Genomic DNA, 25,169 nt, shown 5'->3' with positions numbered 1-25,169 from the left:
AGGGGAGTACAAAGGTACAAAGGAAAGCAAATAGCAACAGACCTTATGATCCTTTCGAGGCTGTTTATTACAGCGTAGAGAAAGAGGGGACTGAGAGAGAGCGAGGGACGGGGGTGGGAGAAAGATTGTGAGGAGAGTAGTGGTGAGGAAAAGGGGAATGGTGGAGGGTGAGGAGAGAAACGGGGATGAGGGAAATGGAAGTGATGTTGAGGGGAGAGCGAGAGGGGTAAGAGAAGAGAGAGAGAGGGGGGGTGAAGGGAAGGGGAGTGGAGTGAGAGAAGGGGTAATGCGGATGAGAAGGAGAAGAGGGGAATTAGGGGAGGGGAACGAGGGGGGAGTGAGGGTGAAGGGAGAGGGAGGTGGATGTATGGAGAGGATGGGGGTTGTAGGGAGTGGGAGGGGGTGTAGGGGGGTAGGGGGGGCCGTGTAGGAGGGTCTGCTGGAGTAATTTTCTGCTAAAGTGGCTATGAAAGTTGGAAAGTTTGTGAGGCACTTTTTATCACTGAATCCTGTTCCTTTTTCTTTTTCTTCTTATGTTGAAGTGAGTTTCTCTCTCTCTCTCTCTCTCAGCCATATTGTTTGTCTTTCATCTCACTTCGACGTCACTACCCTCATCTTCCTTTCTGTTCCTTTCCCCATTCGTTTCCATTCCTCATCGTTGCTTTATCACTAATTTCTTGTTTCCCCCCTCACTTTATCACAGCTCCTCTTTTATTCTCCTGCATTTTTTCTCCCGCTCCTCTTCGTACAGTACCTAATGCCAATTCCCGCATCTGCTTCTTCCCACTTTTCCGTTCTCTCTGCTTCTTCATCGCTGTTGTTTTCATTCCTCTTCCAGCCTCTCTTATCACTTCCTTATCACTCCTCCCTGTTATTCTCGCCATTGGAATCTTTCATAGCCTCTTTCCGACATCCTTTCCTCTTTCTTACATCCTCACCTCTGTTCCCTCACCTTTCCTGTATTGTCTCCCTTTCCTTCGCGATGGTCATCAGTCTTGTTTTTCCCTCTTTCCTCTCTCACTTCCTCCCGGTCATTCTCCCATCTATGCTTTTCCTTGTTTCCGTCCTTCCTCACATCCCCCGCGGTATTTTCACGCCCATCCTCTTCCCTTTTTCCCTCGCGACGATCATCGCACTTTTCATTCTTCTCTCTTTCCTCTCTCACTTCCCCCAGTCAGTCTCCCATCTTTACAATCCTTCCCTCTTTCCCGTCTCACTTCCTAACCTCCATTCTCTCACCGTACCTGTTTCCTCCCACTCTTTCCTCCCCATTCTCCCCGCTCTCTAACGACCTAGCAAGAAATGAGTCGTGTCGGGAAGTTCTGGAGGGGAGGGGGACGTCTACGGGGATTGTATTGTTCTTTATCCCTATTGTGAACGTGGGGGCGGACTTCCTGTAGACCCCTAATGAGTAGGTATTCACAGATGCCCAAAGCTGCTGGCGGGAACAGTAGGGGTAGAGATGCTGTGAGAATGTAGAAATCGTAGAAACTTTTACTATGTTAGTTTGAGGAGAACAGCGTGGTTCGTTACTTCGTAGTTATGGTTAGTTGTTACGGAGGTAGAGTGTATAGTTTCTTATTTAATATTGAAAGGCGTAATGAGTAGGTATTCACAGACCTCAAACTTGTCGGTAACTGTGTGGAGTGAATGAATACCGCTTTTGAAAGATACTCGGGAGCCATTTACCGTCTCTTTGATGTAATTTTGTGAAGGATTAAGGGGGAAAATTAGCTTGAAATTGTCCCATGTCTTGTTAATAAGCAGGTATTGAGAGACTCCAAGCTTTTGACGGTAGCTGTAGGGGGAAGAGTGAATAGCCAGCACTTCTGAAGGTTGATGTGAATGCCCGACGCGAGAGAGAGAGAGAGAGAGAGAGAGAGAGAGAGAGAGACTTTCTGAGAATTAAACTGAATGGGTATAAAGGAAATGAGCTCAGAAGCGTACCTCGAATTTTTTAAGTTCTTTTAAGCATATTCGCCGGCCAAAGCTGCTTCCGGTAACAGTGAATGAAGGAGGCAGTGGATGTAATGAGAGAGAGAAAAGAGAGAGAGGGGGGGGAGGGGGGCAATATACTCATGAGTTTAGCTCCCTTCTATCTCATCCACGCTCACTCTCATACACTCCTAGTCAATTTCTCCCTTTTAGATGGACATATTTAACGCTAGGGACGCCCACTGAAAAACCCAGACACCAGATACAAGACAAACGACATACAGGACAAACGACCTGATAAAGAAGCCCATTAAAAATATTCTCAAGTTGGCATGCTTCGAGGAGGTGGTGGTGGGGGTGGAGGACAGTGTTACTATCCTAGGCAACACAAATCCAGGATACGCAACACCCCTCTCCCCTTCTTCCTTTGTCTTGCAACTTGGCTAATTGTTTTACAGATGATGCGGGGAGATAGGATTTGGGAACAGTGCAAGACAATCTAATTTGGCTCAATCAAAGGGGCGCGAGTGAACAGGGGAATGAAGGAAATGATCAAGGACGAATGCTGAGGGAAAACGTTCGATAATAGAGGAAAGCAGGGATAAAAGGGGGGTAATTAGGGAGGAAGTTAGGATTAAAGTAGTTAATTTAGAGAACTGTGAAAGTAAAAGGGAATTAGGTAAAGGGGATGATTGTGAACGAACAGCAAAATAGAAGTACCGTAATTTAGGAATCTGGTATAAAGGAATAAAGGAGTAATAAGGAAAAGGAAGGAATTAAGAGGGAAGTGGTTAAAAGGAACGATGAACGACGAATTCTGAAGTAAAAGAACGTGACTGAAGAATGCAAGACTTAAGGAAAATAGAGGTAAACGTAGAAATAATGGAAGTTATGAACAGGTACGTAGAAATAAATGGGTGTTAATTTAATAGAATGATTATAGACGATGCTGAAATATACAGTAAGTACCATGATAGAGGGAGGCAGTGATGAAGTGAGTAATTATATAGGAAATGGAAGGGGAAAGTAACATATTGTCAATTAAAGGGAATGATTAGGGAGACTGAATATGAAACGAGTCGACTAACAAAGATGCGCAACAGTAGAGAATTAATACACGATTTAAAAGGATTGATATCAAGTGAGCAGAAATAAATGTTAGAAGTTTTGTTGGTATTTTTTTTTTTTTAGTCAATTAAGTTTAAGGTAACAAACAGATCTTTAAAAACGCCACCGGGTTCAGAGGAATGTAATTAAAAGTACAGCGGGAGTTTAGATAATATTTTTGCTGATTTTTTGTGATAAGAATACAGTAAAGAAGTAACGAAAGAGCGAAAAAATCGAAAAAGAAAGCGCGGGAACACTTACCACCACAACCCAAACTTTGTGTAGTTAAGGACGTGAATGAGGTGGTAATAATTAGAGACCGTAATGAAGTACTAAAGTGGATTATTACCAAGCAGGAAATCTTTAGGCCAAGTTACTTTTGTGGGGTTGTGGATGCCGCCTCTGTGGGGATATTTGGACGTGCTTAATGTGGCTTGTGATATTCGGACTTCTTAGCACCTCTTCTTCAGCGATTTAGTTAGCTTTATACACCTTAACCTTTTGGCAGCGATATTCAGACTTCTTACTGTTGTGGTTAATTTAAGTTGATTTATATAATTCATCACGGAAGTAACAGCAACTTCAAAAATAAAATGAATAATTAAATAAAAAATGGTTAATTGTTTGGCCGATAATTAAGAACTTTGTATATTGCTGAAGCTAATGGCATTAATTTTTTTTTTCCTTTTTTTTCCTTTTTTTTTTTTTTTTTCTCAGAAACGAAGCAGTCATTGGGTTAACATTTTATGATAATGAAGTAAACTGTGTCGATAATGAATTGATAGCGAATAACAAGCATTTATAAAGGTATAATAAGAGGGAAAATAATACCGGTAATAATTGGCAAAATAGTACCGGTAATAATAGGCAAAATGATACCGATGGTAATAGGCAAAATGGCATAATGATACCGGTAATAGACAAAATAATATCAATAACAGACAAGATAATAATAGGCAAAATAATACCAACGAGACAAAATAATAATAGGCGAAATAGTACCGGTAATAGTAGCGGCAATGAGCAAAATAATACCGGTAACAGGCAGGATAATAATAGAATAATACACTGCAAAATAAGTGGCAGTGTGCTTCAGGGGCCCACAGTGGTAGCTAGGAAACTGCCCCTTTGCTGTGGGAAGGAGTATTGCCTCATGTGCTTCGTGTTATTGTGGATATCATGGGGCGGAAACGTGAAAGTGTTAGGCTTTATTGTCGGACTGGCGGTATTGCTATCCTTGTCGCGTTCTGCCTGTCTAGAATGGTGTAGGTGTTATATTTAATTTGCTTCTAGATGACGATTTGGGAGATTTTTTCGTATTTCGGGATTTTTTTTTTTTCTGTTCCGATACTTATCTTCTCTTGTTGTCTAGTTTGTTAATCTGTTCCTTTTTTTTTTTTTTTTCCGTGGGTCATCAGTAAATGTTCATTGTATCCCCTTTTCTCGCTGTTTTCTATCTTTCTTCCTCCTCCTCCTCCTCCTCCATTTCTTCTTTTCTTCTTTTTTCTTTTCTTCTTTTTCTTCTTTTCTTCTTCATCTTGTTCTTCTTTTCTTCTTCGTCTTGTTCTTCTTGTTTCTTCTTCTTCTTCTTCTTTTCTTCTTCATCTTGTTCTTCTTCTTTTCTTCTTCATCTTGTTCTTCTTCTTTTCTTCTTCATCTTGTTCTTCTTCTTCTTCATCTTGTTCTTCTTCTTCTTCTTTTCTTCTTCATCTTGTTCTTATTCTTGTTCTTCTTCTTCTTCTTGTTCTTGTTGTTGTTGTTGTTGTTGTTCTTGAATGACCTAGTGAATGAGTGTTGATTTTCGCTTCCACATGCAGTAAATTTGAAGCACATTACATATTAGGGTCATGGCATACTTTTGTCTTCCTTTCTGTTTCAGGCGATACAAAACTACGGATAACAAATATTGGCCCATTAATGTACGGTTTACTGATCTTGGTGAGGAGGAAAGATGGGGAAAAGGAGAGAGAGAGAGGGGGGGGAGGGATGGAATTGGCAGTGAGGGCATGGAAGAGTAAGAAAGTAAGGGATGAAATAGGAGGGAAGAAAGAATGGAAGAGTAAGGAGTAGGAAAGTAGGGATGAAGGAGAAGGAGGGAGGAAGGGTCGGAGAAGGTGGTGAAGGAGGGAATGATTGGAGGAGGAGGAGGGAGGAGGTGTAGGGAGGAGATGTGGAGGAAGGGAAGAGAGAAGAATGGTGGAAGGAAGGAAAGATTGGAGGAGGAGGAGGAGAAGAAGAAGGAGGAGGAGGGCTGGAGGAAGGGAAGGGTTTTAACAAGCGGAAGTGACGCTCTCTCGGCTCCATCAGGGGGTCGGAGAAAGTGTGTTACGTAGTAGTACCTTCAGGGGAGGCGCTGTTTCTGGTGCGTAGTGCGTAAGAGAGAGAGAGAGAGAGAGAGAGAGAGAGAGAGAACTAGAATTTAAGAGATTGTGACCCACACTTGAGAACTTAGTAACTGTAAAGATTTGGAAACTGAGTGGGGTAACTCAAGTAATAACAGTAACTGAAAGAATAACTAACAGAATAAAAAGATCTAATTGAACCCCCTGTCTTAAGGAGAAGGACATTAAATAAATATTTGTTAACTGCATAAATGAAAAAGTAACTGGTAACTGTATAAATAAAAGAAGTAAATGGTAACTGTAAATGATAGTAATTATTATGTACTATATGTGATTAGAGTAATAGGTAAATGTATTTGACAGGGTAACTAGTGACTGTATAAATGAAAAGGAGTAATTGGTGTATCGTCAACAACGCGGACTAACCCAGCTGCGCCTGCCTTGTTAATGCATTGCTCTGTTATGTCAACACTGGGGGGCTGCAGGCAATGGTAGGGGAGAGGTGAGAGATGGGGCGAGGGAGGAAAGTGACGAGAGAGGGGCAAGGGAGAGAGAGAGAGAGAGAGAGAGAGAGAGAGAGAGAGAGAATTAGAAAGGGGGTCTGTGAAGTAAGACGAATTGAGTTTCAGACACGGAGGAAAGAGAGGAGAAAGAGTGAAAAGAGCAAGGTTCAGAGGTTAAAGAGAGTACGTTCGAGTAATTGTTTGCGTAAAGGATGGGGGTGTTGGTGAAAAATGGTCGAGAGAGAGAGAGAGAGAGAGTTACAAGAAGTTGCTTGTAATACTCGAACTAATGAGGTACAGTGAATTGAGTTACCAGATACCCGTTGCTACTCTACATGAGGGGAAGTATAGTAATGATGAAGGAATGAGTGATAAGCGTGAAGAGAGGAAGCTAAGTGAGATACAGAAATAGACCGAGGTGAGGAAAGGAAGTTGCAAGAGCGTGTGCAAGAGTTTGAATACCGGAAATGGTGCATGTGTGTGTGTGTGTGTGTGTGTGTGTGTGTGTGTGTGTGTGTGTGTGTGTGGAGTGCCAGACCTCGACAGTAGCAGCGATGCAGAGCGTAGTGTAAAGAGTTGTGAAGGAGGTGGGTGGTGCCAGTGTGGGTGCGGGAGTGCCATAGAGTGTGGAAAAATAGTGCCAGTGTCGCTGCTTCTACTCTTTTAGCGTGACTGATCTAATTGCTGTGTGTGTGTGTGTGTGTGTGTGTGTGTGTGTGTGCTTTTTTGTTCATTTACTGTAGTCTCTCTCTCTCTCTCTCTCTCTCTCTCTCTCCCCCACACACACACACACACACACACACACACACACACACACACACACACACACACCGCAAATTCTTACCAACTCCTACACTCCCTCTCTCATCTTACCGCTCTCACATTTTAGCTCTCCCTCTTTCCTCTCTAATCTTAAAGCCCTCTTTCACTCCCGCCCTATTTCTAACTCTCACTCTATCATCTCTTTCACTCAAACGGTCATTTCACCTTCACCCTTTCTCTGAATCTTCCCACCTCTCACCTTCACCTTCTCTCTCAGTCTTTCTCACCTTCTCTCACCTTAGCGCCCACCTCTCACCTTCACCTTCTCTCTCAGTCTTTCTCACCTTCTCTCACCTTAGCGCCCTCTCATGTTCCGTCTTTCTCCCGCACCATCTTTCTATCTCTCCCCCTCTGTCTGTCTGTCTCTCTCTCTCTGACTGTCGCTCAACATGCCCGAAATTGTATCGTGTTGAACACCACTTTGCATTCCCCACCTCTACATGCCGCGCCGTGGAGAGCTTGCAAGTTAACTCCGGCTACAATAACAAAGACTTCACGTTCAATAACACAGGCAGGCAGGCAGGACGAAAGGTGAGATAGGTTTGGACTGGTGAACATTGAGTTATTGAAATTTGGTGTTTTGGTATTTATTGTGGTTGGATGTGTGGAGAGTGGGATAAGGGGTGACATGGCTTGGGGAAAAAATAAAAAAAAGGTGGGGTATGCGAAATTTTTGTTGATTGTATGTGGTTGGAGTTAGACTGTGTGTGTGTGTGTGTGTGTGTGTGTGTGTGTGTGTGTGTGTGTGTAGAAAATAGGTTGTTGCTATGAAAGGTGAGGGGTCATTTGGTTAAGTGACTGAAATTGAAACAGTGAGAAAGGTGTACCGGAAGTAGGTTGGGTGTGGCGAGTCTGACTACTGAGATGAGTGCATAATACGGTAAGTGATTGGAATTGGAGTTGAGATGTGAGTGCATAATACGGTAAGTGATTGGAATTGGAGTTATAATAGGGTGTTAAGAATTAGCTAGGTATGGTAACGAGATGTTTTTGGTAACGTAGGAATGTTATTGTTTATAGTTTTGTTTTGTTATTCCTTTGTCCCAGGTTATTTATTCTGGTGTATAGAGACTTTGTGAACTACAGGGGTAAGATGCAGTCCTCATTAGCTCCTGTCCTATGCTCCTTTTACCCTGTCTTGAGCCAGATTTTCGTCCTATTGTAGCCTGTTTCACGTAGCTCCGTGCCAGAAAGAAAATGGCGATGCTATGACTCTGTATCCTTGCCATGTAACTCGTTGATTACTAGGAATATATGTAAATGTTTATATATTACAACCCAACAATCAAAACGGAAAGATGACAATTTTAGGCTGAAGCTAGAGTAAAGAAAGGCATAGTATTGCAATCTCATTGGCTACAGGAAAAAAATGGTCTGTAGGCAACGAGAACGAACTTAAAGAAAAGGGGGGGGGGTCATCGTAAGGAAAAGATTAAATTGGAGAAATCCTCAAGGTCAAGGAAGTAGGCATGACATCTTCGCGGCGTGGCTTGGAGGTTGATGTTGGCGATGTGGTTAGGTTAATTTGGAAAGCTGTGTGTGTGTGTGTGTATGTGTGTGTGTGTTACGATGGGCAAAGTTAAATTGAATAAGTTAGGTGGGATGGGGTGAGTGGGGTTTGGTTAGTTGGCTGCAGGTGGAGAGTGGAATGGAGTGGGAAGGAGGAGAAGTTAGGAATTAATGAGTACCGTTGAGATTATAGCAGGAGTGTGGATGGTAGGTCGTTTGTGTGTGTGTGTGTGTGTGTGTGTGTGTGTGTGTGTGTGTGTGTGTGTGTGTGTGTGTTAGAGAGAGAGAGAGATTAAACGAGGCGAGCTGGACGGTGTGTGTTGAGTAAATGATTAGAATGAGGTCAGGTAGTCTGTGTTTGACGTGATGGTTTTGTAGAATATGTCTAGAATGAAGTGAGGTTAATAGTGTGGGAGTTGATAGTTTGTGTAGAATATCTGAATAGAATGAGAGAAGTAAGTGTTTTTTAAGGTGGAAGTAGGTTGAGTAAATAATTATGGTTGGGATGGGAACAGGAATTGTTATGGGAGATACGGTGTTGGTGGAAGTGGCTGTTGTTGAGGTGGAAGCAGGTGGATTCGAGTGTTGTGGATGGAATCATGGGAAGGGATCTGAGGGATGGGTTAAGGTGTTAGTGGAAGTAAGTGGAAGTAGTTGATGAGTACAAGTATGTGTTCGAAGTAACGGTGAAAAGATTGAGAATGTAAGGTGTTGGTGGAAGTAGGTGTCGTCAAGGTGGAAGAAGGTGGAGGAGCACGAGTGGAGGCACGTGAAATGTGGTGATGGTAGTGGTGGTGGAGTGTGGGTGGAGACATGTGAGGTCAGGTGGTGGTGGTGGTGGAGGTGCCATCATTAAGCGACAGATTGTGGACTGGTCGATACTCTGGTGGAGCCGTTCCCAGTCCCACCTCCACCACCATTCCTGCTGCTGCTCCTTTCCCCTCCTTCGTCCATCCTCCTTCCTCCATCCTTCACTCCCATGTCTTCCTCCACCATTCTCCTTCACTCCATCCCTCCTTCCACCATTGCTGCTGCTTCTTTCCCATCCACCATTCTCCCTCACTCCATTCCTGGCCTGTCCTCCTGATCTTCATTCTTTCCTTCACCTCCTCTTCATTTCCAGTCCTCTCGTCCCATTCGCTCCTCATCCTCCTCCTCTTCAGCCCTGTCCTCATCTTTTCCCATCCTTTTCCCCTCTTCTTTCCCTCTCTCCCTGAACTACTCGTATTTCTCCCCTCTCATTTCATCTTTTCAATATGTTCCCTTTTCGCTTCCATCGTCTTCCTCCGTCCGCCTTTCTGTCTCACTTCTCTCCCTCCTTCTCCCCCTTGCTCCCTACGCCCCCCGTCTTTTCCCCTCTCCCTCTCGTCCTGCTGCACTCCTCTCCTCCCCTTTCCTCCCTTCCTCCCTCACTCCTTTTCCTCCCACACCCTTCTCTTACTATAACTTCCTCTTTCAGTTACCCCTTGCCCTCCCCTCCACACTTCCAACTTTTACCATTCTTTCATCAATCCTAACTTTTTCCTTGCTATCCCAACGTATGCTGCCCCCCCCCCCTCCTCCCGTTTTACTCAGTCCTCTTGCTTTCGTTTTCCCTCAATCCTCTTGTCTTCTTTTTCCCTCCCTCCCTCCCTGTCACTCTCTCCTCCACTGGCTCTTTACCATCCATTCATCCATCCCATCTTTTTCCCTGCTATTCTAACTTATCTCCTTTTTTCCCCACCCCTCATTCATTTTGTCTTTTGTGCTCTTTCTCTCACCCTCCCTCCGTCTCTCTCCTCCTTCCCTTGTCTCTCTCCTCCCTCCCCCCTCTCTCTTCTCCCTCCCTTTCTCTCTCCTCCTTCCTCCGTCTGTCATTTTTCCCTCCTTTCATCCACTTTTTTTTCCCAACAGTTGCAACATGTCTCTCTATTTCTTTCCAGTCCACTGTCTCCTCTTTCTCCCTCTCTTTTTCTCTCACAATTTTCCCCTCCCTTCCCACGTCTGTCTCTTTTTCCTGTCGTCTGAACATCATGCTCTCTTTTCTGTCTTTTTCTCTTCTTGTATCTCCCTTTCCATTTTCTTCTTACCTTTCCTCCCTCCCTTCCATCACATCTCCCTTTTTCCCTTTTCCATACCAGCATAATCTCTATTTTACCTCTTTCCTGTTTTCATCCCACCCCTCGTCTCCAGTTTTCCCATCTTTCTCGACATCTGTCTTTTACCTTCTTTTGTCCCTTTGCACTCACTCCTATTTCCCCTTTCTCTTTCTCCCCACGTTTCAGTGTGTGTGTGTGTGTGTGTGTGTGTGTGTGTGTGTGTGTGTGTGTGTGTGTGTGTGTGTCTCTCTCTCTCTCTCCATCCATTCCCCCTTCTCTCTCCCCCCATTCCGTACTGTTTTTTCCCGTTCCCTCAGGCATTTCCCCTTTCCTCTTCCATTCTCCCAGTCCCACCTAGCAGCTGTCTCCATGCCCCTCTAAACTCCCCAGCACATATTATTATTATTATTATTATTATTATTATTATTATTATGTCTGGCGATGTTATTTTGAGAAACTTGAAATGCAGGAGTTACAACTAGCCTTTCTTAACGCCTACATTATCGTTCTTTCACAGATTTTCGTCTTTTTTTGTTTTTTGTTTTTTTTTTGCTAATTTCACATAGCTCAGTGGCAGAACAAGACAGTTATGCGGCAAGACTAGTAATTAAATGACCAGCACAGTAATTAAAAAGAAAATATCTACGTCTTTATCTTCGTCTTTACCAGCATCATACTCTCTCTCTCAATTTCTCCGCCTCCTCCTCCTTATCTTTTCTCCAAATATCCCTTCCCTCCACATTTCCGTTTCCTCCCTTTCCTTTCCAGTCCCTCCCTCCCCCCACCTACGTATTTCCCGTCTCTACCTCCCTCCCTAATCTTTCTTCCCACCAGCAGTCTCCCTCCCTTCCTCTCAGTCTCTCTTTCCCTGCAGTTTTCTCACTATCTTTTTCCCTCATATTTACTTTTCCTCTTCCTCTCCTCTCCCCTCGTCTCCTTTGCAGCCCTTTTCGCTCTCCCTTCTTCCAATTTATTCTCCTCATGTATTCTTTTTGCCCTTGCAGTTTTTCTCTCTATTGTCTATCCGTTTCATTTTCTCTCGCCCTCTCCTCTGTCCTTCCAGTCTGTGTCACTGTCTTTCATCTGTCCAGTCTCCCTTCGCCTTCCTCTTCCCTTTCTTTTCCTCCCAACCCTCCGTAATTCTCACTCATCTCATCGGTTCTCTCATGGCTGACCAATCTCCCCCACACCTCCCTTCCCTCACCCATTCTATCCTCGCCCTCATGCCTTTTGTCTCACACTCCATTTCTTTCTTCCCTCCAGTTCGTCTACGTTTTTTTCTTTTTTCCTACTCCTGTATTTTATCTCTGACTCCCTCATCGGTATCCCTTCCCGTTTTTCATTCTTTAACCTCATGTCTTTGTCTCTCACTCCTTATCAGTAGTTCGTCTGCTTTTTTATTCTTTCCTGCATCGTCTTCCTATTTTTTTCTCCATCTCGTCTGTAACTCCGTCCTTCTTATCCATATCCTTCCCACTCTTCTTTAATTCTTTCCCCGTTCTCAAGCGTTTGTTTTCCTTTCCATTTCTTCCATTTCCCAAGTTGGTTTATTTTTATTATTCTGCTTCAACTTTCGTCGTTTATTAATCTCATATTTCCTTGTTATCCATATCGTTTCCCGTTCTTCATCTGTTTATTCCTCTCCCTCATGCCAAGTTTACCACTTCCTTTTTCCAGCTCCCCGGTTCTACGTCTTGCTTTTATTTCTACATTTTCCTTACTTTATATACCTCAAAAGTACTACCTCCTCATCCGTATCGCTCCTTGTCCCTCTCCTATTCTTTCAATCTTTTCTTTATCATTCATTTTTTTTTTTCACTCCCCAAATCCTACCCTCTCATTCATTTCTTCTTCTTCTTTACCCTATTTACCTCCCCCTTCCTTCTTCATCCTTCTCTTCCCTCTTCTCGGTTACTCTTTTTCCTCTGCATTTTCTCTAGCCGTACTTTCCCCTTTTTTGTCTCCCACACATCCTTTCTTCTCTTTTCTGTATTTTCCATTTCCTTCTCACTCCTTCTTTCCCCCCTTCTATCGTATCTCCTACTCATTCTTCCCCCTGCCGTCTCTTCCATATCATTTCCCCACACACCTGTCCATTTTTCTGTTCTCACCCTTCCTTCCCTTTTGCCTCTTATTCTCCATTTGTCTTTTTTCAGCCTCACTTTTCCCCTGCCGTTTTCCTTTTATTTCCGCACAGTTTTCTCTCTTTCTCGCTTCTACTCTTTCATCCATGTCCCCCTCTCCCCTCTCCCTCTTCTTTCTCATCACCGTTCCTCTCTTTCTCTTGCTCTTATCTTCCTATTCTCTCTCTCTCTCTCTCTCTCTCTCTCTCTCTCTCTCTCTCTCTCTCTCTCTCTCTCTCTCTCTCTCTCTCTCTCTCTCTCTCAGTTTCTTATCACCTCCCCTCTTTTTTTCTCTCGCTTTATTATCTTCCTTTATTTTCTACGCCTCCCCATCCCTTTCTCCCTCTTTCATCTCTGCCCCTCGCTTCTCTCCCTTGTCCAAAGCTCATGCTGGCTGCTGTTACATAGCAAATACGCCACAGCTCTCTTCCATCCTCTCTCCTCACTTTGCTCCTGTTTCTCTTCTCATTTCATTCTTACTGTCTCTTTCCTTCATCTTTCCCTTGCCTCTTCAATCATTTTCTTTCCCTTCTTCCGTCGCCCTTCTCTTCCTCACTCATCCCCTCTCTCTTCTCTGCCTCCGTTCTAAAAACCCCTTACGATTCTTGTATGCTTTCCTTTGTACTTCTTCTTTCAATGTCCTCAAATCCCTCACTCTTCCTCATGCACGCTCCATCCTTCCTCGTCGGCCTCTTTTCATCAACACTCTCCATCCTTCCTCGTCAACCTCTTTTCGTCAGTCTATCTTCATCCTCCTCAGACCCTCTCCATCAATACTTCAGAGTTTCTACCCAAAGCTTACCCAACGTACTGTTACATAGGGAATACTGTACGGAGTCTTCGCAGTCTCCTTCTCCCTTCACCCCCTTGACTTCGTCTCTCTCTCTCCAGTTTCTTCCTCTGATCTTCCATCTCACCCATTCTTCCTCCTTCCTTTCTTCCTTTCTCATTTACCTCCTTTTCCTCCTCCTCCGTTTTCCTTCGTCATTTAGCTTCTTTTTTTTTTCGGTTTTGTCTTAATCCTCCTCCCTGTCTACTCCCTTCTCTCTTTCTCCTCCCTCTCCCCTTCTCTTACATAGCAAATACACCAGTCAAGCCCCCCCCCCCTCCTCACTCTTCTTCTGCCGACGAGATCACGTTCTCGTTTGTATTAGCCAGGACGGACGGAGCCGGAAATTGAGGTCCGTGTCTGTCCGTGCCCGTCCGTCTTTTTTTTTTTTTTTTTTTTTTTTTACCTGATGAGCTAGGAATTGTAATCGGGTTTATAGGAAAGTAGATTTTGATATGGGGGGGAGCGTTTTTTTTTTTTTTTTTAAGCCAATTCAATAGGATTACGCCATTTATTGTGTGTGTGTGTGTGTGTGTGTGTGTGTGTGTATGTGTGTGTGATCTTTGAGATGTTTTGCTCGGCCCTGGAGAGATTTTAAGAAGTGGGGGAGTCAAACAGAACCTTCATATTTCTTTCACTACTAGGTTGCTATAGAGTATCCCGTTTCTTATTTTACCCTGACACTGGTTGTATGTATATATATATATATATATATATATATATATATATATATATATATATATATATATATATATATTTGTTATGCTTACTGCGGTCTTTCATTAACTCACTGTCTTCCTCTCCTTCCTGCTTCTGTAATCATCAACTTCACCCGCCTGAATTATTGCACGAGTTATTTTCGTATTTTCTTACCAGTCACGTTATTTTTTCACAAGTATACGGCATTATATCACGAAAGGTCCTTGTGCTATATTAGGGACTCGTTTTGGTGTAAATAATTGTGCTAGTTGCTATTTTTCGGGGTGATTCGGTTTTAAAAGTGCAGGTGCTATTTAAGGTACTGTAAGTATATGAATGGTGTTGTTCGGTGATTTGCTACTGATGTGAGTTAATGTTTCTGTGTGATTAGTGATGTCATCTTTTGGTAACCCCCTACCCTTCCCTCTCCTCTACCGCCCAACCCAACTTAACCCAACCCCTGCTCTTATATACCCCTACCTTACCTTCACCCCTCTCTATCCTCTCCCCTTCCCTCACCCCTCCACCTTACTCACCCCTCCTGCCATTTCACCCCAGCAATAATGCATGTGTGCGTCGTGGCAGTCAATGGAAGGAAGGGAGGAGCCAGATAGGGTTTTCCCATCGTCCCACCTGCGATTTCCCCCCTCTTTTAACGATATCCCTCCCCTTCCATAATCCTTGCTCCCCTCCTACGATACTCCCCTCCCCCTCGATACCCTCTCCCCTTTACGATACTCCTCCTCCCCACCGAGGCATTAGGGAAATCGATTTTAGCTTGGGTTTGGAGGAACGCTGGCTCTGGTGTTTGTGATGGGTGTGGTGTTGGCGGTAGAGGCGGTGGTTTAGGTAGGTGATGATGATGGTGGTGAAGATGCTGATGATGATAGTTATGGTCGTGGTGATGATGGTTGTGGTGTTAAGTATGGTGGTGGTAGTGGTGGTGGTGGGGAGTAGTGTTAGTTGCTGTTGCTGTGATGGTGATGGTGGTAAATATTGGAAGGTGGTGATGGGCAGTATGAAGGTGATAATGATAGGGATGGTGGTGATGGTGGTGAAGTGATGTGTTGGGTGTAACGCAGGTGGTAATGGTGATGGCAGTAGTGTGGTAATGTGGTGAGGATTATGGTAGTGATGCTGCTGAGGATGATGGTGATTATGTGGTGGTAGTGACGTTGATGGAAGATGATGATAGGTGTGGAATTTGTGATGGTTGTGCCAGTGGAAGTGACGACCTTCAGTGTGTGATTACGTCGAGTTGCATAGGTACACAGACCACACACACCCTGCGGTTCCAGTGATCTGTGTTTGTGAGGGGTGTTGTAAGGAAGAGAAGCTACAAATGTTTGTGTTGAGGGTGTTAGAAGGTGGCAAGAAGAAGAGTTAGAAAGCTGGGAGAGGAGAGGTTAGAAAAAGCGAAAAAGAGTTAGAGGAGAAATATCAGGTCAGCAAGAAAGCAGACATTCTTTTGAGTACTTGCTGATACAGTGCTTTTAAATGTTCAGACGGAAGAATATGCTCCTTTAGCCAGTTTTTGTACATGAGGCAGAAATGAATCTCCATGGTTATTAGTCAAATCCACCCTCCAGTCTGACAACACGTGGCCATAGCTAGATGAAAAATTAGGGACCCTGCAGGCTGAACTTGGCCATCAGCAGAACTGGAAAAGAGTTGAGATATTTTTAAGATGAGAACAATACCCCCAATTTGAATACATGGGTGTTATTTCCATCTAGACGATGTTTTGGTCGTGGTGTGTTGCTGTGACTGGTGTTCGTGGTGTGGTGAGGGTGATAATACCAAGTGTTAAGGTGTGCGTGGTGATGGTGGATGTCTTTATGGTGTTAATGGAGACCATATTGGTTATTGTGGTATGTGTGTGTGTGTGTGTGTGTGTGTGTGTGTGTGTGTGTGTGAGAGAGAGAGAGAGAGAGAGAGAGAGAGTAGTACTGGTGATAGTGGTTGTAATAGTGATAGTGGGGGTGTTAGTAGTGATAGTGATTGAGGTACCGTACCAGTAACAGTGCTGGTGATAAAAGGATACTGGTCGTGGTGATAGTGACGATAGTGCTGGTGATAGTAACTGAAATACCGATAATATGCCAGTGATAAGGCATACTAGCAGATCTGGTAGTGATGATAGTGTAAGTGATGGTGTATTTACTAGTAGTGCTGGTAGTGGTGATAGTATTGGCGATAGTGGTGTTAGGAGGTAGGTCTGGCTGGTGATTAACTATGGCAGGTGAGGCGGATAATCTTTACAGCCTTTGTTCCGTCCCCACCTCCTGCTCACACCCAGTTAACGACACTCTCTGCCTCTCTCCCCTCTCATCCCTCTCGTCGCCTTTTATATCTCCTCTCTCCTCTCCAGTCTCTTCCCCTTTCTCCTCTCCCTTATTCTGTTTTGTATTCTATTCTACCTTATCGTATCCTGTCCTATCACATATTGTCTTAATTTTTCCTGTCTGTTCTTCTCTCCTCTCCTCACTTTTCTTCTCGTCTCTTTTCTCTTCTCTCCTATTTTCTCTTTTCTACTCATCTGTTCTCTTCTTGCCTCTTCTCTTTTCCGCTTATCTCTTCTTATCTCCCCTTTCCTCTCTTCACTTCTCTCTCCATTCCTCTCATTTTTTATTCTAATTTTTATTCCCATATCTTCTCACTCCTGTGTCCCATTTTACCTCCTCACCACACGACACTTTTCCCTGTCTCTCCTCTCCTTTCGTTTTCCCGTTCCTCTTGTTTGTTTCCTCTTCTCTCCTTTCTCTCCCTTCCTCACCCTCTCCCTCTCCTATTTTTTCCTCTTCATCCTATTCTCTCCTTGCCTTACGGTTATCTGGTTTTCTTTCATTTCACTTTCTCACCTCTTCTCTACGTTCGTCTCCCATACTCCAGTTTCCTCCCCTTCCTTCCTTCATTTTCTTCCATTTTTCCCTCTTCCGTCCATCCGTTCCCTTCTGTTTCCCCCTTTCCTTTCCTCCCCTTTTCTTCGGTCTATTTTCAACCAGTTCCCCCTTTCTTTCCTTTCTGTTTTTCCCCACTTCCTTCCCTCCCTCCTGATATCCCATCACTCTCCCCTCCTCCTCATTTTGTCTCCATCCCTCCGCCTTTTGCCACAGTTTCCCTCCCCTTGTCTCTCACTCACTATTTTTCTCTCTTCTCTCTCACGCTTATTCTCTTCCCGCTTCGTCCCCTCCTTCCACTCGCATTCTCTCTCATCCCTTTCTTTGTTCTTCCACTTCCTTCCTTCCTGTGTTGCTTCTCTCTTGCTGCCATCACCCGTTCTTCTCTCCCTCCCTCTTGCCCCTCTTGTCTGTCCCACACTGTTCATCTTTTCTCTCAATAAATCCTTTCTTGTTCTTCCTTTTATATTCATTTTGCTTTCTTTTTTCCCCTCTGCTTTCTCGTCTTTTGTTTCCACAGCAGGTTTATCCATCTCTCCACCCCTCCTTTTCCATCCCAGCAATTCCTCTCTTACTTTCCTTTCTCTTGCCATCATTTTGTCACATCTACTGTCATCTTTTACTGCCCCAGCAGTTTTCCCCCTTCAGCCTGTGTATTTTGGTTTCTCATTTCATATTTTCCCTTTGTCATTTTTCATCACCAGTCTCTGCCCATCGTCTTGACTAGCTTTTAGTTAATTTTCCCTCTCCTCTTCCTTGTTCGTCTCCACTCTTCTCTCTCCCAACAGTGGTTCGTCATGCACCATTCTTTCTTTTTGACTCTCTCTCTCTCTCTCTCTCTCTCTCTCTTTTGTCATCTGTATCCTCCACCCTATTTAGTTTTCCCACAATTTTTTCCCCTTGAATTTTATTGCACAATTTTTTTCTTTATCGATCTTTTTTTTCCACGTGTCTCCCACCTAATGTATCTTTTCCTTCGGTAGTTCTTGTCCTTATTTTATTCTTTCTTTGTTTTATTCTCTCTTTGTGTCCTTTATTTCCCTTCGTTCTTCCGACTCTTCTTTTCCCGTTCTTTCTTAGCCCCTGTCTCCGTCTTTTAGTTTCCCCTCAAACGTTTCCTTGGCTGGTGGCTCCTCTCTTACAGTCCTCTCTTCTGACTCGTATTGTTCCTCCTCCCTCCCCCCCCCCTCCCTTTCTCGGTTTCTCTCCCCCTCTCTCCTTGCTCATATTTTTACCCTCTTTCCTTGCTCAAATTTGTCCTCCCGTCTTTCCCTCCTTCGATCCTCCCTCCTTGTTTCCTCTTCCCTCCCATCTTCCCTCCATCTTTCCCTCTTCTTAACCTTTTCTTTCATTCATCTTTCCCCCTTCTTTCCAACCTTTCTTCCATCTTCACTCCATAGTCTTTCCCTCCATCGTTTTCTCCTCTTTTCTCCATCAGTCTGAAGTCCCTCCATCCTCTTTTTCATCCTCACTTATGTTTCCTTCCTTCCTTCATCCTTTCCTCTTTTCTATCTGTATCTTCACCCCTCCTTCTCTCCTCTACCATCCTTCTCCAGGTATACCGGACGAGCTCGTTTAATTCAAAGGCATCCCCGAACATAAATCGTGATCCACTTAGCCTACACCAGGTGGGCCTCAGTTAATTAGTTACACCTGCACTGCCCTTGTCCACCTGGCGCCACCTCCACATCGGGACGGTGTGGCAACGAGGGTGAAAATGGTGGTGGTGTATTGGGTGGATGGATGGGAAGTGGAAGGTGCGAAAGGAGCAGGAAGAATGGAGAAATAATTAGATTCGCTGATGGGAAAAAAAAAAAAAAAAGACAATCATCAAATGGAAATGTGAAGACAAAGTGGGTAACAAGAGAAGAAATAGGTAATGCATAAGAAGAAAGAATGGTAAAAAATATAAACATGAGATTGAAGAGTAAGGGGAAGTAAGGTAGGTTAAAAATAGTGTGTGTGTGTGTGTGTGTGAAGGAAAGGAGCGTAAATAGAGGGGTGAGAAGTCGTATACAGGTGAGCGAATGAGGTTGTGCATTGCAGCTCACCTCCAAACACACCTCGCTAAGAGAGAGAGAGAGAGAGAGAGAGTAGGTACGCAGGTAGAATTGTAAAGAGGCGAAAGCTAAAGACTGGAGAGAAGATAAATGAGTGAAAAAACGTAGTACAGGTGAGACAAGTAGGTAATACGTAATACAGGTGAGGGAAGAGTAGACGGAAGTGTGAAAATGATACAGGTAAAGGCAAATTGTGTGTTTTTGGTCCCAGTTCAGCTCCAAACACTACGTCGTTGCTCTTGGGACGGACCCGATAACAAACACCCAGATGGCTGCATATTTCATCTTTGACGCTACGGGTCGAGAGTGGCTGTCCTGTGCTCTTACTCTCCTCCTCACCCTCCTTTCTCCATCCTTCCTCCTTTCTCCATCTCTCCTCCCCACTCCACTTCTCCTTCTCTACCCTCTCCCTCCCAGCCTTTCTCCCCACTCCTTGTCCTCTCTCTGTTTCTCATTTCCTTATCTCTCCTCTCGCTACTTTGCTCGTTTTCTAAACCCTATCCTATTCTCTCCCCCATTTCGCCCATCTTTATACTTTCCCCTCTTCCATTTTCCATATTTATTTTTTCATTGCCTTTCACATCTTTCGTCTTTACCCTCCTCACCTCTCCTTCCTATCCTCTCTGTCCCCAGCTACTATTTCGTTCGCTTGTTATTCTCACCTTCCACTCTTACTTGTATTTCTTGCGCCTTCTCAGTCTCTTCTCTTTCTTGCCTCCCACCCTCCCTCCCCTTTCTCCCTCCACCGCATTCCTATCTTTCATTTCCCAGTCTTCCCTTTTCTTATCCTCTGTTCTTTTTCCGTGTAACCCTCGGAAAGTCTGCGTTTTTTTTTGTTCTGCTTGTTTTTATATCCTCACTCCGTCTGTCCTCCTTTCCTTGTCCTCTACATCTTTATTCTCATTTCCTTTATCTTATTTCTTCCCCATTCCGTATCTCCTCTTCTCTCCCCGCTTGACTTTTTCTTTTTCATCGCCGTGTCATCCTGCCTCTTCACCTAGCTTTTAGTCTTCCCCTCCTGAATCTTGCCTCTTCATCGTTCTCTTCATCCACCTTCATTGACCTGTCCGCCTCTCTCTCTGCCTGCCCCCTCCCCCCTCCCCGCTTTGCCTCTTTACAGTACAGTATTCACCTCGTTTGCCAGGTGTGTGTGTGTGTGTGTGTGTGTGTGTGTGTGTGTGTGTGTGTGTGTGCGTGTGTGCGCGCGCGCTAGCCAGGTATATGTATCACGTGGGTTCATCAGGTGTGTATGTGTCTGCACGTGTATATTATATGGATTGTTCTTGTGTTGCGTGTGTACCAAGTGTGTGTGTACATTTTGGTCACTTCCCTGCAGGTTGGTCACTCACAGCAGCTTGCCAAGGTGGTGACTCACACGCACTGGTCAGGTATATTGGTTGACCCACTTGCTTCACCTTCCACACTGCCTCTTCTGTCCTTCTCTTTCTCTTGATTTTCCTTTCATCTTTCCTTAATTTTCCCTTCACTCTCTTCTTCTCTTGTCCTTCCTCTTTTCTTCCTCCTTGTCTTTGCTTCCTCCCCTTCCTCTCTCCATCCCCTCCCTCCTATCCCCGTTCTTCCTTTCTGCATTTCCTTGCTTCATGGCCTTCGTTTTCCTTTTTCTCTCTTCCTTTTCTGTACATTCCTCCCTTTCTTCTGCTTTACTATGGTTCTTCCCTTTTCCTTCCTTTGCTTCGTCCACTTTTGCTATTTTCTTAATTTTCTAACCCCTCCCATCTCCCTCATATTTGCGTTCCACGACGTTTTTTCCCAATTCCATTTCATTTCATTTCCCGTCGTCTACCTTTCCATTTCCCCCTGCTTCCCTTTTCCCTGCCATTCCTTGCATCATCCTCTTCTCCATCTCCTCTCCCTTCCTCCCCCTCCCTCACCACCTTGCCCATCTCTCCTTCCTTCCCTTCATCCTCTCCTTCACCTCACCATCCCACCCACTGTCCTTCCCCTTTCCTTTTCCACTTCTTCCCCACTTCCTCCTTTCCCATTTCTCCGTCTTTCCCCACGTCTCTCTCCTTCCCCTCTCCCTCCCTAACCTCTGCTTCGGCTCTTGTCCAGTCGTTCTGCTCACTTGTGGGCCATTTTTCTTCTCGTGTTGTCGTTTTGTCTCCATGGTTTCTTTGCACCACTTCCCCCCCAACACTTCGTCCCTCCCTCCCCCTCTCCCGCTCTTCTCTCCCTCCCGCTCTTCTCTCCCTCCCGCTCTTCTCTCCCTCCCTCTCTCCCCCTCTTCTCTCCCTCCATCCCTCCCGCCTTCCTTCCCACTTTTCTCTCCCTCCAGTCCATCCTTCCTCTCTTTCCTATGAAATTTCCATGTCAGTTTTTCCATGCTGCGTGATGGTTTTTCTCACTTTTTCTTGCCAGTTTTGGCTGGAGGGTTTGGAGGCGGGGGGAGCCTTCTTGCTTTACTATCCTTATCCTTCAACAGCCTCGAAAGGACCATAAGGTCTGTTGCTGTTTGCTTTCCTTTGTACTCCTTTGTACTCCCCCTCTTCCTCACTTCACCTTCCCTCAAACTCTTCTCTCCCCCCTCTTCTAAACTCATTTTCCCTACCCCCTTTTACCCTGTATCTTCCCTCTGTTCTCTCACCTCACGTCTCTTGCCCGTGGCTGCTCTCACATTGTGCTCACATTTGCCATTTCTGCCATGAAGCTCTTTTTCTCTGGCCTATCTCCTTTTCTTAAATTGCGCTCACATCTTCCTAGTGTGCCTTTTTTTTTTTTTTTTTTTTCCCCAATTTCTGACCCGTTAATTTTTTCCCTCTCTTTATTTTGACTTTTTTCTTTCCTTGGCTTACCTCTCCCCTTTCTGACTCGTCTTATCTTCCCACTCTCCTTTCTTACTCTTGTTCTTTCCTCATTCTCTCCTTTATTGCCATCCATGTCTCACAGTTCTGTATTCTTTCCTCCTATCTTTTCCCTTTCATAGTTTTTCCCTTTTCCCTTTTCTTTGGCCCTGTATTGTTTTCTTCTTATTCTTTTCCTTTCCTCTTCTCTGTCGACTGTGGTGTGGATGGTGGTGGTATTGGTGGTTGTGGCGGTGGATGGGAGTCCAAAGTGTCATTGATTACCTGGCTGCCATTGTGTGTGTGTGTGTGTGTGTGTGTGTGTGTGTGTGTGTGTGTGTGTGTTACAGGCTTAACCATAGCAACGCCGCGTCTTAAAAAAACAGATGCTCTTCAAGTTGTACATTCATTTTATAGCATTGTGGGTTATTTGGTTAGCAGTGCCTCTTGTCCTCATAGAGAGCCAAGGAAGAGCTATAAGTGAAAGTACAGTGCCTCTTGTGCATAGAGATTTAAGTAAGAGTTGTAAGTGAAAGTAAGCCTAAGGGAAAAGATGGTATGTGATGATAGAGGAGGGTGGGCCAATAGGCGGAGCTCCTCTTCCTACCCAGACAGCTAAGAGACGGGTGGCGTTGTTAATTGGACGGTGTTTCCTTGTTTGTCTCTTGTTAGTTTACCCTTGTATGTTACATGTAGTGTGAATATCGTGTGTTGTCTAGGCAATGGTTTGTATCTTGTTAGCTTACCCGTAAATGTAACAAGCCTTGTGAATATTTAGTTTACACTTATCTCCAATATGTAGTGTGAATCACGTACGTTAGTTTAGTGTTATGTAGAATTTCCTGTGGATATAGTGTTCATTTCTCTAACGCATTGTTTGTCTTCCACAGCACATGGTGCAAACAACGATGGCGACGCCGTTCTCGTACAGTCAGAACGGCGAGGCGGGGGCGGGTAAAGAAGGCCCGGGTAAAGACGGTCCGCCGTTTTCCCCTCCAGGAGCACCGGGGGCCCCCACACCAGGGGCCCCCGGTGCCCCCCCGGCCCCCCAGGCCACTCCCGCCGCTGCCGTCCCGGGCGTCCCTGTCACAGTCTCTTCCAGGTGGGTCCCCACATCTGTCTCGCAACCCACGCCAGGAATGATCTCACTGTAAGCATTACGTGTGCTTCATTAACACATAACACTAATATACTGCCTGGAGTGAATACTAACACTGACCATTTCAGTTGCAAAGCTTACTGAATGAGAAAGTTATGAATTCAGTCAACTTAAGTACTTAAGTCTAAGATATGCACCTCTTTAGCATTAAGTATCATGTACAGAACACTTACTGTAAATTCCCCTATCCATAAATATCATGTATAAATGAAAGCAGTACGGTATCCCCCTCCCCCCCAGCAGACAAATGCCAAAGGTCACCAAAGTCCATCACTCTCAACCTACTTTTCCATCAAAGTCTGAACTCACCCTCACTCTCATCTTATTTTGGATTTTGTTTCACTTGCCTTCTCTGCTGGGGGGATACCGATTACTGCTTTTGAGTGTACAGTGCTTGTTAAATGTATCCTTACTTCCTCGGTCATTATGTTTTGAAACTGGATGGAATTTCGAAAGTACTCTTCAGTAACTTCTTATTAATGCATGCATCATCTATTTCTAACATTGCAGCTTAAAAACAGATTTTTGTTACATAACTTATGCACTGTACATATATAAATATTTGCCTATTATGACATTATCAGTCACCTGGGTAAGGATATCAATATATAGGCACTGTACAGCAACAGGCGCAAATGATTGAATTGGTGATATTGTGATTGCTGCTGTTGTTGGAATAAGTAGCCGTTTTTTTTTTTTTCTTTATGAATATGACTGCTGTGAAATAATTAATAATGTTACTGTGGAAGAATTATAGCTACATACTCCGATTGTCTTTGCCCATCTTCAGATGAGATCAGGCGGAAAATGTTTTATATATCATCACAGTGTACACATTATAGGATCCAGTGTATTACCACTATGCCGTAAGTGCGTGGGATAGATTATAAGCATCAACTTGCCCGAGTGCCAGGGGGTTATCTCATGCTCTTCAGGCCCACAGTGGGGATGGAGGGACATTGGTTACAAGATTGTGACAGTGTGAGATAACTTTTACTTGGTCGTGGTGTAGTGGATTGCTGTCTGGCTTTCACCTGAGAGCCCCGGGTTCGATTCCCGGCATAGTGTTAATATATTGGATGATTTTTCCTGTGCAAAGTACAGGCTTCTTTCTTCACATTATAGGATGCTGATATAATTCTTCCATTTGGATTATTATGGCATTGAATTAAAGGACCGTATTTTTGTTGGCTTAGGAGGTATTATAGCACGTCTTCCTTTTTTTTTTTTTTTTTTTTTTTTTTATTTGACGTTATTATTATTATTATTATTTTTCTTTTTTCGTGAGAACTGATATTCCATCCTGTGTTATTAATGTCGCCTATGCCAATATTCCTTTGCGACGGCGGCATATTTCTCATTTTACATGGGCTACCACGAGACGATTTTGTTTGAAGTTAGGAAGGACCTCTGTTAGTAAAAGGAGTAATTGAAGGTCATATCTAACACCTGTAGTTCGAAAGGTCTTCCAACCAAAATGAAGTTGTTCGAAAATAGCAAGAATATAATCAGAAATACCTAATCGAATTGCTGGGGTGAAACACACTGAAACGAATATTAAGGTGTAATTAAGCAACGTTGGGTCTGGTTAGTACTTGGATGGGTGACCGCCTGGGAACACCAGATGCTGTTGGCATCCCTACGTCAAGTGGGGTTGGTGGAGGATTAGTGCCCCTCCCTGTAAAACAATTAACTCTAAGCCCTTGGCCACCCTGTCTGGGATACATGGCGTCTGGCAATGGATGGATGGAATTGGTATAATAAATCGGTAAGGAAGAGGTGCAAACAAACGTCCTAAGCTAACAAAATCCGGTCCATCTGGAGAGGGACACCTTCATGTGGCAGCACCGATATGACCAGGCGGCTTCACTGCCTGGTTATATACACGTCCTTCAGCAACTTCCATATCCCTCAAAAGGAGGATGGTGGATTGCAGAAGGGCAGTTACAGCCTGCAGTTCACTAGGTTCATGTTCAGAATAGGCTGGGGCTGCAACTACATCGATAACGTGTGTGTGTGTGTGTGTGTGTGTGTGTGTGTGTGTGTGTGTGTGTGTGTGTGTGTGTGTGTGTGTGAACGTGGTGGGTGTAGTGGTGGATGTGTTAGCTTGGTATGCTTGTGTATGTGGTAGTTTGGTAAGGTGTAATGATGTATATGTAGTTCCTGTGTAAGCGTGGTGGGGTGTAGTGGTCTGTGTGTTAGCGTGATGTCTCCTGTGGTCTTGTGTGTCCCTTTATGTGCCATGAGCCTGTGTCCCTTTGTGTCCTAAACCTGTGTCCCTTTAAGTGTCCCAAACATGTCT

At 44.3% G+C, this 25,169-nt stretch overlaps 1 protein-coding gene across 7 annotated transcripts in view; it reads left to right on the top strand.

Annotated features, from left to right (window-relative positions):
* Rbfox1 (RNA-binding Fox protein 1) overlaps positions 1–25,169 on the top strand; it is a 377,774-nt gene that overhangs the window by 289,047 nt on the left and 63,558 nt on the right. For 5 of the 7 annotated variants that reach the window (XM_080272606.1, XM_080272621.1, XM_080272598.1 and 2 more), the window contains exon 2: positions 22,599–22,858. In XM_080272606.1, coding sequence (XP_080128732.1) covers positions 22,602–22,858 — 257 coding nt within the window. In that variant the 5' untranslated portion in view covers positions 22,599–22,601. The remainder of the gene's footprint in view (positions 1–22,598; positions 22,859–25,169) is intronic. The other 2 variants (XM_080272628.1, XM_080272614.1) reach the window with 1 other exon arrangement.

Source organism: Coenobita brevimanus, chromosome 6, assembly GCF_032717465.1.
Source record: "Coenobita brevimanus isolate Jiangsu-jjx chromosome 6, ASM3271746v2, whole genome shotgun sequence".
Taxonomy (NCBI): Eukaryota; Metazoa; Arthropoda; class Malacostraca; order Decapoda; family Coenobitidae; genus Coenobita; species Coenobita brevimanus.
Note: the sequence above shows the minus strand (reverse complement) of the source record. Positions and strands in the feature narration are given on the sequence as shown.